At 39.0% G+C, this 13265-nt stretch overlaps 5 protein-coding genes across 5 annotated transcripts; 1 reads left to right on the top strand and 4 right to left on the bottom strand.

The window, feature by feature from the left end:
- Nucleotides 1–1146: 1146 nt before the first annotated feature.
- Nucleotides 1147–1519, bottom strand: LOC131264900 (uncharacterized). Its single transcript, XM_058267165.1, has 2 exons — nucleotides 1511–1519; nucleotides 1147–1443 (listed from the first exon to the last, which is right to left on the bottom strand). The coding sequence occupies exons 1-2, from the start codon at nucleotides 1517–1519 to the stop codon at nucleotides 1147–1149; spliced, it is 306 nt and encodes a 101-aa protein (XP_058123148.1).
- Nucleotides 1520–2503: 984 nt separating this feature from the next.
- LOC131265951 (uncharacterized) lies at nucleotides 2504–2885 on the bottom strand. The gene is made up of 2 exons (XM_058268266.1): nucleotides 2877–2885; nucleotides 2504–2803 (listed from the first exon to the last, which is right to left on the bottom strand). The coding sequence occupies exons 1-2, from the start codon at nucleotides 2883–2885 to the stop codon at nucleotides 2504–2506; spliced, it is 309 nt and encodes a 102-aa protein (XP_058124249.1).
- Nucleotides 2886–4012: 1127 nt separating this feature from the next.
- LOC131264899 (uncharacterized) lies at nucleotides 4013–4375 on the bottom strand. Its single transcript, XM_058267164.1, has 2 exons — nucleotides 4367–4375; nucleotides 4013–4300 (listed from the first exon to the last, which is right to left on the bottom strand). Exons 1-2 carry the CDS (start codon nucleotides 4373–4375, stop codon nucleotides 4013–4015), a joined length of 297 nt encoding a protein of 98 aa, XP_058123147.1.
- Nucleotides 4376–6210: 1835 nt separating this feature from the next.
- LOC131264898 (uncharacterized) lies at nucleotides 6211–6597 on the bottom strand. Its single transcript, XM_058267163.1, has 2 exons — nucleotides 6589–6597; nucleotides 6211–6519 (listed from the first exon to the last, which is right to left on the bottom strand). The coding sequence occupies exons 1-2, from the start codon at nucleotides 6595–6597 to the stop codon at nucleotides 6211–6213; spliced, it is 318 nt and encodes a 105-aa protein (XP_058123146.1).
- Nucleotides 6598–8144: 1547 nt separating this feature from the next.
- On the top strand, nucleotides 8145–8579 carry LOC131264897 (uncharacterized). Its single transcript, XM_058267162.1, has one exon. The coding sequence runs from the start codon at nucleotides 8145–8147 to the stop codon at nucleotides 8577–8579; it is 435 nt and encodes a 144-aa protein (XP_058123145.1).
- The last annotated feature ends 4686 nt before the right edge of the window (nucleotides 8580–13265 follow it).

Genomic DNA, 13265 nt, shown 5'->3' with positions numbered 1-13265 from the left:
TGCAAATGCGAGACCCACCATTTAATACCGATGATATAATTTTTTAATTTTTTTAATTAAATAGATTTTATTATAATTAAATAGAACTTTCCAACGAACACGTATCAAAGATAGCACTTTAAATTTAGAATCTAGTAATAAATTTATTTAAAACCTGTAGCAACTTCAAATTTGGGTTGAAAAAGGTCATGCTTTTCTGAAACATTTTGTAACTTGTCTGGTATCCCATATGACCTCATTCTGGGACCGCTACTGTTTTCAATATTCATTAATGTCATCGTTTAAGAGGTACAATTCCAACAAGTTTTATGTCAAACGATCAAATCAAAATACTATAAATAATATTATTCACGAGTTGAATTTCATGTAATATGCGGAATTTGAATCAAACCTAGTTTTTGGTAGGTGTTTCCATATGTTTATTCATATATAACATGAACACTATATGATCATCCTTTCATCGAATTATTCACTTCTCATATAAATTGTTCACCAAACAACCTAGTTATTCCCATTTTATCGACCCATGTGGAAAAAACACTGGTTTTCCAAACACAGTTTATATTTTACGGCTTTTCTAGATGCCAGTAGTCTTTTGTTTTTAACAACTAAATTATGTCCTGGCTGTGCTAAAATTAGATTTCATTTTCTTTCTTTTAACCCCTTCACAGTTTTGCCCGAGCCTGACTCGGGCAAGTGGATGGAATTTGTACTGCTTTGCCCGATCCTGGCTCGGGCAGTTTTTTGTCGCACGTTTTGTTTCTACTTTCGTTGCGCGTCGTTTATTTCGAGAGTACCTGCTTCGTAAACACGTTCTTTCGTGTTTGTAAACTTTTTTTGATATATTTAACACTAAGCAAAGCAATTGAACCAAAATGTAGCTAATTATCGCAAATTATTGCTGATCACAACTACAAATAACGCATATGCAAACTGACCATCATTTAATCAATAAATTCCAAAATTTTGTAGGAAAATATAATTTTTTCTCGATCCTAGACCAGAACCTAGACAAAATTGTAAAAAAAAACAGTGTGACATTTTCAGTGTGTGATTTTCTCAACTTGGCAGGACTGTGAAGGGGTTAAATACACCTTGTAAACACATGTATTTTCAAGAATTAATTAAAATATATTTTATTTCTTTTTAATAATAGTATCCGTGGTGGTAGCCGTGATAGTAGCTCGGGTAACCATAGCCATGATAACCCCCATAGTAGCTCGGATAGTAGCTCGGGTACACATGGAACACTTTTCGATAACCGAAACCGAACGTTTCCGCCTTGTCCATGTCGTCCTGTCCCTCGACCGCAGGTTCCTTGGCTGGCTCCTCCGGTTCCATGGCCACTTCGCGCTTCACGAGTCTCGGTTGGTGGGCGGAAGGATGAGCCGGGCGGCTTATTCCAGCGGACACGACGGCCACGATGGCGAGCAAGCAGAGTACCTAAACGATGTGATAATCGAATCGTTGAGCTTTTTCTGTCAAACCATATGAACACATTTATTTTTACCTTAAACATGGTTTTGATGTTGTTAAGACTCGTAGTAATAGTTACGAATGAAAGACGCTGGGAGAACGTACTGCTTAGAGTGTGTTTCGCGAACTGATGATCCATTCCAATTTCCGAACGCCTTTTATACCGAAAGCTGAATTCTTTTAGAGAGTGCGATGTTTCACATGAGATCAAAATCCCGATTGCTGTTCCAGAGTGGAGCGCTTATTGACGTCAAAAATTGGTATCGACTATCGTAAAATTTGGAGAAACCAGGATGAAGAAAACCCAGCTAGTCTCTATTCAGGTCGAACGACCGGGTTTGACGTAGAAATTAAAATATATATTTTCAATAATTATTATCCAAATTTTTTCCACAATACGTTACTGTTTTGTGGTCTGTTAATTTTAAAACCAAAGAAACCGAAAATAAAATTTGAAAAAAAAATCAAACATACTTTTAACGTACATTTCACCAGCCTTAGTCGACCACCATCACTTACTTTTTAAGCTCAATCGTACTTTTTCGATGTCGTCATTTAGGTACTATTTTTTTTCAGTCATTTAGGTACTATTTAAAATCAGAATTTCTTCATTGAGTTTTCATTATGGAGTGATGCATCGGGAAAAGTTATTAGGAAAGGCACAGGATAGTAATAGTAGTAGACTGGATAGGCTGCCCAGTAAACGTGTATGACGTGGTTTCTGTTACATTTTATGCCACCACTCCAAGAAATTAAATATTTGTTTTATTATTTATTCTAGATACACAAAAGTTATGAATCAGTGGAGAATGATCCAAGAGGTTCATCGCTTTGCTTGCATTGAAGTCTTTCGTATCAAATGGAATTCATTTATAATTTACGTAGGATTGTGAAATTGTTTTCCTGTGTGAGTGTAAATGTGTTTATAATTAAAGATTCTTTTCAGTCTTCAAAAACGTTCTTTAATGTTTAAAGTTATGGATAAATAATTTTATTTTTCGTTTTATTACATTGCATTTCCCTTAATCTACCAGTAGTAGCCGTAGTATGGATAATAGCTATAGTAGTAACTCGGATAGTAGTATCTTGGATATGCATAGTAGTGATGGTATCCGAACCCGAACGTTTCGGCCTTATCCATATCATCCTGACCCTCCATAGCCCGGATGGGCTCGTTCTCGTTGCCACGATTTAGCTCGATATGGAATGGGCCTGGGATTTCCCGCTTCTCGATGTTTCGCACTGGAACCGGTCCGGAGGCTGGCCAATTTGTGCCTCTCGGTGGGTTACCGGCCACAACGACCACAATGGCACACAGGCACAGAAGCTAAAGATAAGATAAAAAAGGAATTAGACAGACGCTCATTTTTTGGCAAATAAGTGCGCAAATATTGATGTACCTTGAACATTGCTGAATTCAAAATGAAGCGCGTCAAGAACACGTGAAAAACTTCACACTTGAAAAGTTTGCTGGCTCGTTACGCTCGAAATCGACTGCTGATCAGATTCCTGTGCATCACTCCTATTTATACCAAACTCACTGAACGCGGAAATCCACAATACAGCCGAATTGCGCATCGTTCCCGTTATCCCATGTTTGACGTCATGGACAGTACATAAAACGATGGAAATAAGATTTCACTTGGCTGTTGCAGTGAATGTAAAAACATGAGCACGATTCCACATAATATGCCGAAATTTATTTACTTTCTATATCATACACACTTTTTCATGAATATGCTCGAAGATTCATCTCATCTTTCAGGTTCATTCGGTGAAAGTGAATTCATTATTTTATTTAACATTCCCGGCGGAATCTTTTCATTTCTAGAATTTTCGGCTTCGCAACAGCCAAGGGTGTACGACAATTTGACTGGAAACAACACCCGTAAACCATTGGAATGTTCGCGAATGCCCGAAAACCCTAAGCAAAAAGTAAGAAAGAAGTAAGAAAGCACTTACCAACCACGGGCTAGTCGTACCGAGAAAATTCGGATAAACCTTAGAGAAGACGTGTTTCAAAAGGGTTGTTATACCGAACATGAAGACAATTTAAAGAAATCAAAACCGTTTTTTATGTTGGTATAATATATGGTAATAGTTGGTTTTATTTTATGATTGTAACAAGTTGCGTTAAGCTTTACTGTATTAATTCTATAACCTATCGCTACCCTCTGGCATATAAAAGAGGGACGGTATTCTTCAAATTATCCCCTTTTTTCAGGTTCGCGTCAGCCGAGTGGTTATGCCGGATGGAAAATCGCACCGCGAGTGTTGGGGCGCTTCTCCAACGGCGTAGATTCGAGTCCCAACCAAGACCATACCTTCCATTGTACGAGAAGACAAACTTTCCACGGAGATAAACGAAAAAATGTAGTAGTATTATTTATATTTTCTATTTTAACGGGCGGTACTCTCTTATGCTTAAAATTAAACAAATAAGATCTTTCTTTTCTTCCAACAAGTGCAGACTTCATTGAAAATCATGTAGTTCAGGGTTTTAAGTTAAATATTTTTTATATTTTTATAGTCTTTTTTAATAATAGTATCCGTTGTAGTAATTTGGATAGTAGCTCGGGTAACCATAGCCATGATAACCCCCATAGTAGCTCGGATAGTAGCTCGGGTACACATGGATCACTTTGTGATAGCCGAAACCGAACGTTTCCGCCTTGTCCATGTCGTCCTGTCCCTCGACCGCAGCTTCCTTGGCTGGCTCCATGGCCACTTCGCGCTTCACGAGTCTCGGTTGGTGGGCGGAAGGATGAGCCGGGTGACTTATTCCAGCGGATACGACGGCCACGATGGCAAACAAGCAGAGTACCTAAACGATGTGATAATCGAATCATTGAGCTATTCTAACAAGCCATATGAACAAATTTATTTTTACCTTGAACATGATTATGTTGTCGTTAAACTCGAAGCCGGAGTTTCGAATGGAAGATGCTGGGAGAACGTGCTGTTTTGAGTGCGTTTCGCTAACTGATAAACCTTTCGAATCTTCGAACACCTTTTATATCGGCCAAACTGTCCCCTGGACGATGTCGAACTCCATTTCATAGGTTGATGCGCAGTCAAATGACGTCACAAATTTCGGTTACAATCTACGCAGATTTTTGGAGAAACCGGGATAAACGAAATCATTTCACTGCGCGTGGGGTTGGGTCTAGGTTTACAGGAATGTGACAAACGATGAGTAGCCGTTACATATCTAGTTTGCGTCAGCGTGTTAATTGAAAGGAATTCCCCCAATTTTTGAAGCGTAAATCAGCATTGAAAAATTGCGTTGTTTAAATATTTAAAAAATGCATGCTGGTAAAATGTAATTGAATTTGTATTTGCAATTTTATTTGAAGTGTATTTGTAATTGAGCTGTTAAACTAAGTAAGTTTCAACAGCTTATGCATTTTTAATATTTCTTGCGTTGAATTCATTAAATTTAACTTGCTATATAAGATTTTAATTTCTTATATACGCTGTATAATTGTACTTTTTTGTTTTGAAACACGTATTTCAAGGAATTTGTCCGAGGCCTTAAAGTAAGACAGCCTCTACAACCCAGAAGTAGCTTTAAAAGTCGTTAAATGATTTTTTGTGAAGAAAAAATTGTTTGTTGCGTGAAAAAATATTATTTCATCCCGTTTTTCCCTGTTGCCTTGCCTATTTTATCAGCACCTTCACTGGAGTGAACCTTCTGCATCCACCCAAACAAGATACTAAAAATGTGTCTAACTTGGTGGTGTGCATCAAATAAACAACTCTCTACATCACTACAAATATCTCAATAAGAGCTATATCTTTAATCAATACATGAATTTATTCGTATCTTAGTTATATAATTACATGAACTAGTTTTATGGTTATCTATTAAATAGCAAACACACAGCGATAATAAAAAAAAATCCAAGGAAAAGCCAAACCATTACTCAATCTTTGTTCATTTCTTTAAGACACGTAAGGTATTTTTTTTGTAGCTGTGAACCTGTTAAGGAAAATCTCTACGCACGTAAATATTTTAATCAATATAAAGTTTAAATTGGATAATTTACAAAATAATAAGAATAATTTACAAAATTTATTTGTTAAAAAAAGATATTCGTCTTAGTTTGCTCGATGCTACTTAATAAGTTTCAACTGACAGAAATGTATACAGATAAATATCAATAAGTCTAATACCCGTATCTTCCTCCACCCCACCATTCCGAAACAACAATCATTGAAGAAAAATGTGGTTTTATACGAGGGGTAAAGCTGTTCACTATTTGCAATAAAGCAGCTCTTGTATCATCCAGTATTACCAGCATATATATCTCCCATTTTTCTCTTATTTGTTTTTTTAAACTGTTTTGGACTTTGCATTCAACGGCAAGCTGAGGTTGTGTGAGAAGTAAGTGTGACATGAACGAATGGGGAACTATTTTTACAAAGGTTCCATTAAACAGTATTCCCCTTAAAATATAACGAAGCAGAAGTTGGTTATCTTACTGAAATAAGAATGGTTTTCTTGCTTAAATGAAAATAAGTTAAACATTCTTTTAATCTCACAATTGTATTTTCTTTAGTTGTCGTATTCTGAACTAGTGAAACGCCCGACTTTCAACAATCACAACAATAAATTCAAATCTATCTTTCATAATCAAATGATTTTAAAAGAACGAGTCGGAATTTTGATACAATTTATTTTATTCACTCCTCTATGTACAATAATCTCGGTAAATTTTCATAGCCCGTGCTTTACCAGTAGTGCCCGTAGTAATGGTTAGGGTAATACCGAGGATAGTAGTGATGGTAAGCTGGATAGTACGGTGCGTGAACATGAATGACTTTGTGGTAGCCAAAGCCAAACGTTTCCGCCTTGTCCATATCATCCTGCGCCTCCACGGTAGCTTCCTTTGCTGGGGGCTCTTTTTCAGCAACCTTCAATCCTTCCGATGCATCAACTGCTCGCTTCATAATCGTTGGCTCCTGCGAAGGAGAGCTCACCGGAGAGGATCCATTGGGCATCGTAGCCACAACGGCAATAAAGGCAGCCAGGCAAATAATCTGTTGGAAAAAAAGCTTTCATTGTGACCCCATGTTTGGTTTTAGACAAACTATCAAATCTGAGTTTACCTTGATCATTCTCCTATATTTTGAGCGCAATTTATGCTCCACAATCTCACGAGAAAGTTTCGTTTTGCAGACTGATGGTGCTTACATCGAATGCGTTTCCTTTTATATGGACCCGTTGGTCATAATTATCGGACCTTCGCCGAGTTCTGATTCATGACGCCATAGACAACGGCGCGCCGTAAACGGTATGAAGTTCAAAACCGGTATCGGGCCACCGTTTACATCTTTCCCTCAGGACGGCTTGGTATTTTGGGTAACTAATTTGCATTCCATGTCTCGTGCCTCCGAGATTTGCGTCAAAGTAAACGCATTCAAGAAGATTATTTTGTTATTTTTGTGGAAAACCCACCATGAACTTACTAATTTACATGTGTATGTTCTGATTATAAGCTATTAAACCTAGAATTATTGTTTTAATTAAATATCAATCGATACAGTACGGTGATAGTCACTGGCAGTATTTGTTAAATTAAAACTTTTTCTGATCTCTAACATATTTTTCATTTTATAAAGAACCCTTCTCATTTTTAATACTAAATTGTTTTAGACATCCCCAACGTATGTTTTATCTTACAATTTTTAACTTATGAAAGAAAGAAGATTTTTTTATGGTGACACCTTTTGAAACCAATCAGTAAAACTTAAGTTTATTTTAGTTTATTTATGATACTATGACAAACTGCATGAGTGCGTACAGATGACAAAAATTATGGTCTGGGATGTACCACCAGCATGACTCAAACCATGTAAAAAGTAAAATAACCAATAAAACCCATGAAGATTTCATCGCTACATTTCGACTTACATGTTAACACCAGAAAAATAGCTTAAACTACTTTCGAATTAACTAACTAAAATAGAAACATATATATCAGTTTTCATTGTCTTTTAAGCATCTTTAAATTCATAAAAATGTACGTTTCATGCAGCTTTCGTGATGCTTTTGCTTAATTGTTTACAACTAAAAAGATATTTGATTATGAAACAGATAAATTTCGGATAACGTTTTTTTCTATATAAATTAGATCAGGATACATGGAAGATAGAAATTTCTCAATCCGTTTATTCGTAAGGATGATTGGAATCATTTATGATGTTACTACAGCATATATTTTATAGTTTCAGAAAAATTCTTGATCTAGGTAGGAGTCACAAATGGTATGCATTTCTCACGACTTCTGATGACATTTATGATGGCAATTTGTTCACCGAGAACCGCCGCGTAAGAGTGAGTCGACGGAAAGCTCAGCCCCCGCTAATCATAACTACACGAATCCAGTTTCGGACATCGGCAGAATGGACCGGGCGACACCTGATGACGTCAGTGAGAATTGGACTTTTTGGTATAAAAACCATTTCTCCCATTCCATCCCATTATCAGTTTTCGTTCAGCGCTCCAGCCATAAACAACTTTCCAAGTCGTTCAGAAGAAAAGGGTACCGCAAGCAGCATGTCGAAGGTAGGAATAAGAACACTATCCAGTTGTAACTTTAGATCGGCATTTCTTTAACACGCTTCGTCGATCGTCCCTGTAGATCGTTTGTTTTCTCGCCTTGATGGCTCTGGCCAGTGCCGCCCCGCAGCCCAAACCCCAGCCCATTCCCCAGTTTGGCGCTCCTGCCCTCATGGCACCCAACTTTGCCAACCTTCCTCCTCCGCCGGTACGCAGTGCAAGAAGTGTGGATCCCAAAGAGGCGCAGCCAGTGAATGAGCAAGCCGAAGCTGCCGGAGTGCCCACGGGTGCTGAAGAAAAGGACGACATGGACAAGGCGGAAACGTTCGGATTCGGCTATCATCACTACTATCCATCGTACAGCTACGGATACGGTGGATATGGAGGATATGGCGGTTACGGCTACGGTGGCGGATATGGAGGATATGGCGGCTACGGCTACGGTGGCGGATATGGAGGATATGGAGGATATGGAGGATATGGAGGATACCCATACACCTACAGTTATGGGGCATATCCTTACGGATATGGTTACTAAAACCTTCATCAAAAGATCTTTTCTTCTTCTGTACCTGTTTCGTTAATTTCCTTATTTTCAACTAGCAATTGTATAAAATGCATCAACAAACATAACGAAAATAAATATCTTACTATTTACTTTAATAAATGCCCACATGCCTTTGATTTATTCTTCGCAAACGTTATCACTATGTTCATAATTTAGAATTTAAATTAGTATTAATAAATGAAGAGAGTGAAAACTTTCTCTTCGGGAATAGTGTTTTGTAAAAATGTTTTTCAGCTGATAGAATAAAAACCTCGAATCTCTAGTTTCCTCCCCATAGTATTTAGACCGACTGACCACCGACGGTAACAGGTGGGACTCATCATCATCACCACCAATCAGCAATTCTTCACCCGCAGTAACGTTCCCCAAAACAAAAAAAAAGCTAAATGATATGATTCGATGTTTTAAAACTGAAACAATATTATTTGTCACGGATGTAATAACTTAAGCAACACTATGGTTTTAATAACAACTATAATTTTACAATGGTACTGAGGATAATCAAAATAAAACTCTTCAAAGTTGTATAGTTGCCATTTATTGGGTACGTAGTTGGTTAAACCATGTTTATTATTTTATAGGTTTTAATAAAAATTCTGAAATGTTGAAAATGACGCGAAGAAAATAATCGTAAATGCGTGTAACAAAGCTTAACAAATAAGATAACCATTAGTAGGTTATGTTGCGTTACAACATTGTTTCAGTTGTGCCATTGCGTGAATTTCACATAATTTTTAAAAACTTATATTTTTGCAATATTTGGATCATTTTTGAAAATTTATATATAAACATAGTTTTACAAGCATGATGGAAGATGCTAAAAACCAGAAAACTATTGTATTACCGTTCATTTATAGCATTGCCGTTACTGGTAAAAGAAAACTGGTATACTTTTCTGTGTGACACAACTTTAGACAATATTTTGTTGAATTATAAAATATATTTATACTCTTTCATTTTATTCTCCAACATCATAACCTTAAATCCATTAAAAAGCACTAGAACAGCGTTAATGTTTCACCTGATTCCATTGTTAATACTAAAAAGATGCTGTCATTTCATGTTTTATTCGAATCGTCGTTAATTCTGGCAACATTTCAAGTGTTTATAAATTGATTAAGAGTTTAAAAACTGCCATGTGGTTTCGAAACGAATGGACAGCAATCGCAACCCATCACGGTTGATTTTTTATTGCAATGAATGAACTTCTGCGCAGCTAAAAACACGGCAAACACCTCACTCGGTGGAGATAAATTACTTCCGCATGGATTGGCCTAAAGGAATGGTGTCCATCTTAGCGACGATTGAGGGAATGAGAATGATCGAGCATTACAGTTTTTAGTGTACTTTTTGTCGAACGCCCTGCTCTAACGTCTTTCTAGCTCCGATCGAATCTGAATTTGGGGGGCGGGTCTTAAGACGGACCTAGCCCAGAGCCGCCTGAATTAACCGTGCAAACCGTGAACCACTCCCGCTGCAAGACAAACGTTGACTGTCGACCATCGCTGGGGAGTTACCTTGAGCAGGCTTGCGAGACCTCACATCAAGGAGTTGGCGCCTCCATTCGCGGTGTTCGCGGTTCGTTCGGGGTCCGTGTTGGAGTTCGCAAACAGTGACGACACTGTCGAGTAAAACCACGTGCTCTTCGATCGCGACGGCACGTTTCGAACGGTGCCGGCGGAGAACGGCCTCACTGCAAATCATACGGTGGAAGAACGAAACAAAACAGATGGCGATGAGCATGTTTTGGGGCTCAGTGTTCCAAGATCGGGAAACGCTAGAGGACGCGCTAGGAGAGCGCGTATGTAAACAAACGGTTGCCCACTTGCAGCATGCCAGTTGGATCGTCATCGATCGCATGTAAATAGCATCCGGCGCTACACATGAGCCCACGATGTTGAACCATCAACGACGAGAGTTTTCTACGCCTCACGAGGAGGTATTATAAAACGGCTCTGATTCTGGGAATCAACCGTCAGTAAGAATTTTGTCGAATTTCGGAAAAGTGTCTACCACGTTTAAGCTTTCTAGCGAACTCCAGCCTCAAACCAATCACCCAAACGCACCGCAAGATGCACAAGATCCAGGCCAGGGCGCTTCTTCTGCTGTTGATGCAGGTATCGGTTGTCCTGCTGGCAACCTTCGAGACTGCCGAGTCTTGGCCGATGCCAAACATCATCGATGCACCGCGCAACAAGGACGATAACATTCCGTCGGCCATCGCCGGCTCTCCAAGACCGTTGCTGGATGGAGATGTAAGTACCGCACCTTATGTCCTTCCCACGAAGGTTCTTATTTTCGAAAACACAAAACCAAAACAAGCTCTTTTTCTCTCCCCGCAGGCCAAAATGATCGTCTACGATCTGGCAGCGACCATCACCGACGAAGGATTCGACGCGATGGAGTCAACCAACATTGGTTTCCTCTGGTTTCCACTGTTCGGCAATCTCAACCCCTTCTGGTAGGACTGGAAGGACGTTTCAGATGTGACATGACACACCAGACCAGGCGCTGGACCACGGTAGTCCAATAAACTCTCGGCAAACGTTGCGAGTTGTGCATCAAGGCTTGTGATAGTTTTAATCGTGTGATATGTAGAAATTAAGAGCGGTCGTTTTTTTATAGTCTTTATCTTCAATGGCGTTGCGTGAAATAAACCTGAGACTTGGACTGAGAGTTTCAACTAATTTGCACCGACTTTGTACCGCATGATGATATTTAAAGAAATATACCGAGTCGTGTGCGTATTTCACCAACCGTCGGTAGTAGTGCGTTTATCCAACATTCCTGATACTAACACAGTTTGAAAAGAATATTTTAGGACTTTTTTCAGTGTTCTGTTTTTTTATATGCAGCAACAAGATTTTCAAAAACGATTTGAACAATAAATGTTGGCTTTAATTGACACAACAGGTTGGAAAAGGGCCCAATATTCAAATTATTTGATGAAATAAATTTATTTCTCATACATATGTGATATCATCACCGCTGGCGCATCAACTTTTTACGTTACAAATGCGATCCCCCAACAGATGAGTGAATAAAATTCAATTATTTCTAAACCAATAGCAAATTATCATCGAATCACTTTACTTATCCTGTTTAAATTTCAAATTAACAAAATAATAAGGTTGAATGGATTTATGTCCCGTATTATGATACACACCTAAAATCGATTAAAAAGACAGACTCCCATCTTTTGCCTAGTAATTATCTATGAGATCGAGTAAGAAACTTTTAGAGGTGAAGAAACACGTTAAGAATGACCGAAGCTATGAAAAGTTTTACCAGTGGTAAAGATTTTAACAGGACCAGGCTCATTATTGAATAATAATTGGTTGTAATCAGGCAACTATCAGGCTTATCTTTCTATCTATTCAAACATATCTTAATTTTAGCCTAAATCAATATAAACAAAATTTCGAACAAGCAACTACATTTTAAGTACAGTAACTGGTCTTCAGAGGCCATGCCCCCGTCTGCAGATCCGGCGGAAAATACGCAACTATATCGATATTTCCAGCCCCTTCGGTCATCAATCACCGAACCGTCGTCTACGGACAGACGGAGCATAATCGGCATACGAGAAGGCCCATCACAATAAATAAAAGCGACAGAGATGCTTGACCACTTTTTTAAACTTTCCATTCTCTCATCGCGACATGCCAGCATGCAGGTGCGTATTTTCCCTCCCGAAAACCCAAATAACTCCCACGAGGGAGCGGCACTTTCGGCGGCGTCAAGTGAGCGTGACATTCGCAGCCTCCAAAGCCAATCCGCCAAAAATACCTCAGAGCCGCGCGTGCCCGCGACGGACGCGCCTTCGGCTCTGATGACGTATCTGGCGCTAAGTGGTTCGTGCGCGCGCATCGGCTCCATCGGATCCAGTTTGGCGAAGTCTACAAGATGGAAAATGAAAAAAATAAAACGAACGTGTTGAACGAGGTGTTGAACTGAGCCGATATGCGCGGCTAGCGTGACTGGGTATACAACTTCTCAACGGTAAATAAAGCGTTGACCGAGGCAACCCCAAAACCCGCGCTCCCGGTGATTCATCCCGCGGGTTGCCACTGGGAACGCCGAGCGTGGTGACGTTGCGAAGGCTAACACGTGACCATCGGACAGGAATTTCAAACGCGCACGATCATTGCAAACGGTTGTCTCGAATAGGTATATTTTAAGCAGCATTCTTTGGTGCTGGGAAAGTGGCAAAATATTTTTTTCCGCTTTACAACATATCTTGTTATCCTGAGTTTACGTGTCACTTCGTAAAACCGTACAAAATTTTGAGAAAAGCATTCGAATTTCGTTTGAACCGCTTTGAAATAGACAGAGAAAGCTTGTTAATTTACAGAAGAAGTGCGAACGATGAGTTGAATATTTTCATGCAATACTGTCCCATGATCTTCAAACAGATGCGTCAGGGTGTCATAATGGCTCTTCAAACACGAGGTTTAGGGTTTTACCGTTTCATCGTGACGCCACAATAAAGGATGTCGGTGATCTCAACTTGAATATTTCACTCGCTAAGCAGAGCATAGCCGAGGTTCAATCCACATTTCAAATATGCTCTTCAATCGGTCAAGTACCCCCTTGATGGTAGCCCACCTTTGGCTTACAATAAACTAAGTGCTCCTATTAAAAATCGAAGAATTT

Source organism: Anopheles coustani, chromosome 2 (assembly GCF_943734705.1).
Source record: "Anopheles coustani chromosome 2, idAnoCousDA_361_x.2, whole genome shotgun sequence".
Classification (NCBI taxonomy): domain Eukaryota; kingdom Metazoa; phylum Arthropoda; class Insecta; order Diptera; family Culicidae; genus Anopheles; species Anopheles coustani.
The sequence above is the reverse complement of the archived record's forward strand: the minus strand, read 5'-3'. Positions and strand labels throughout refer to the sequence as shown.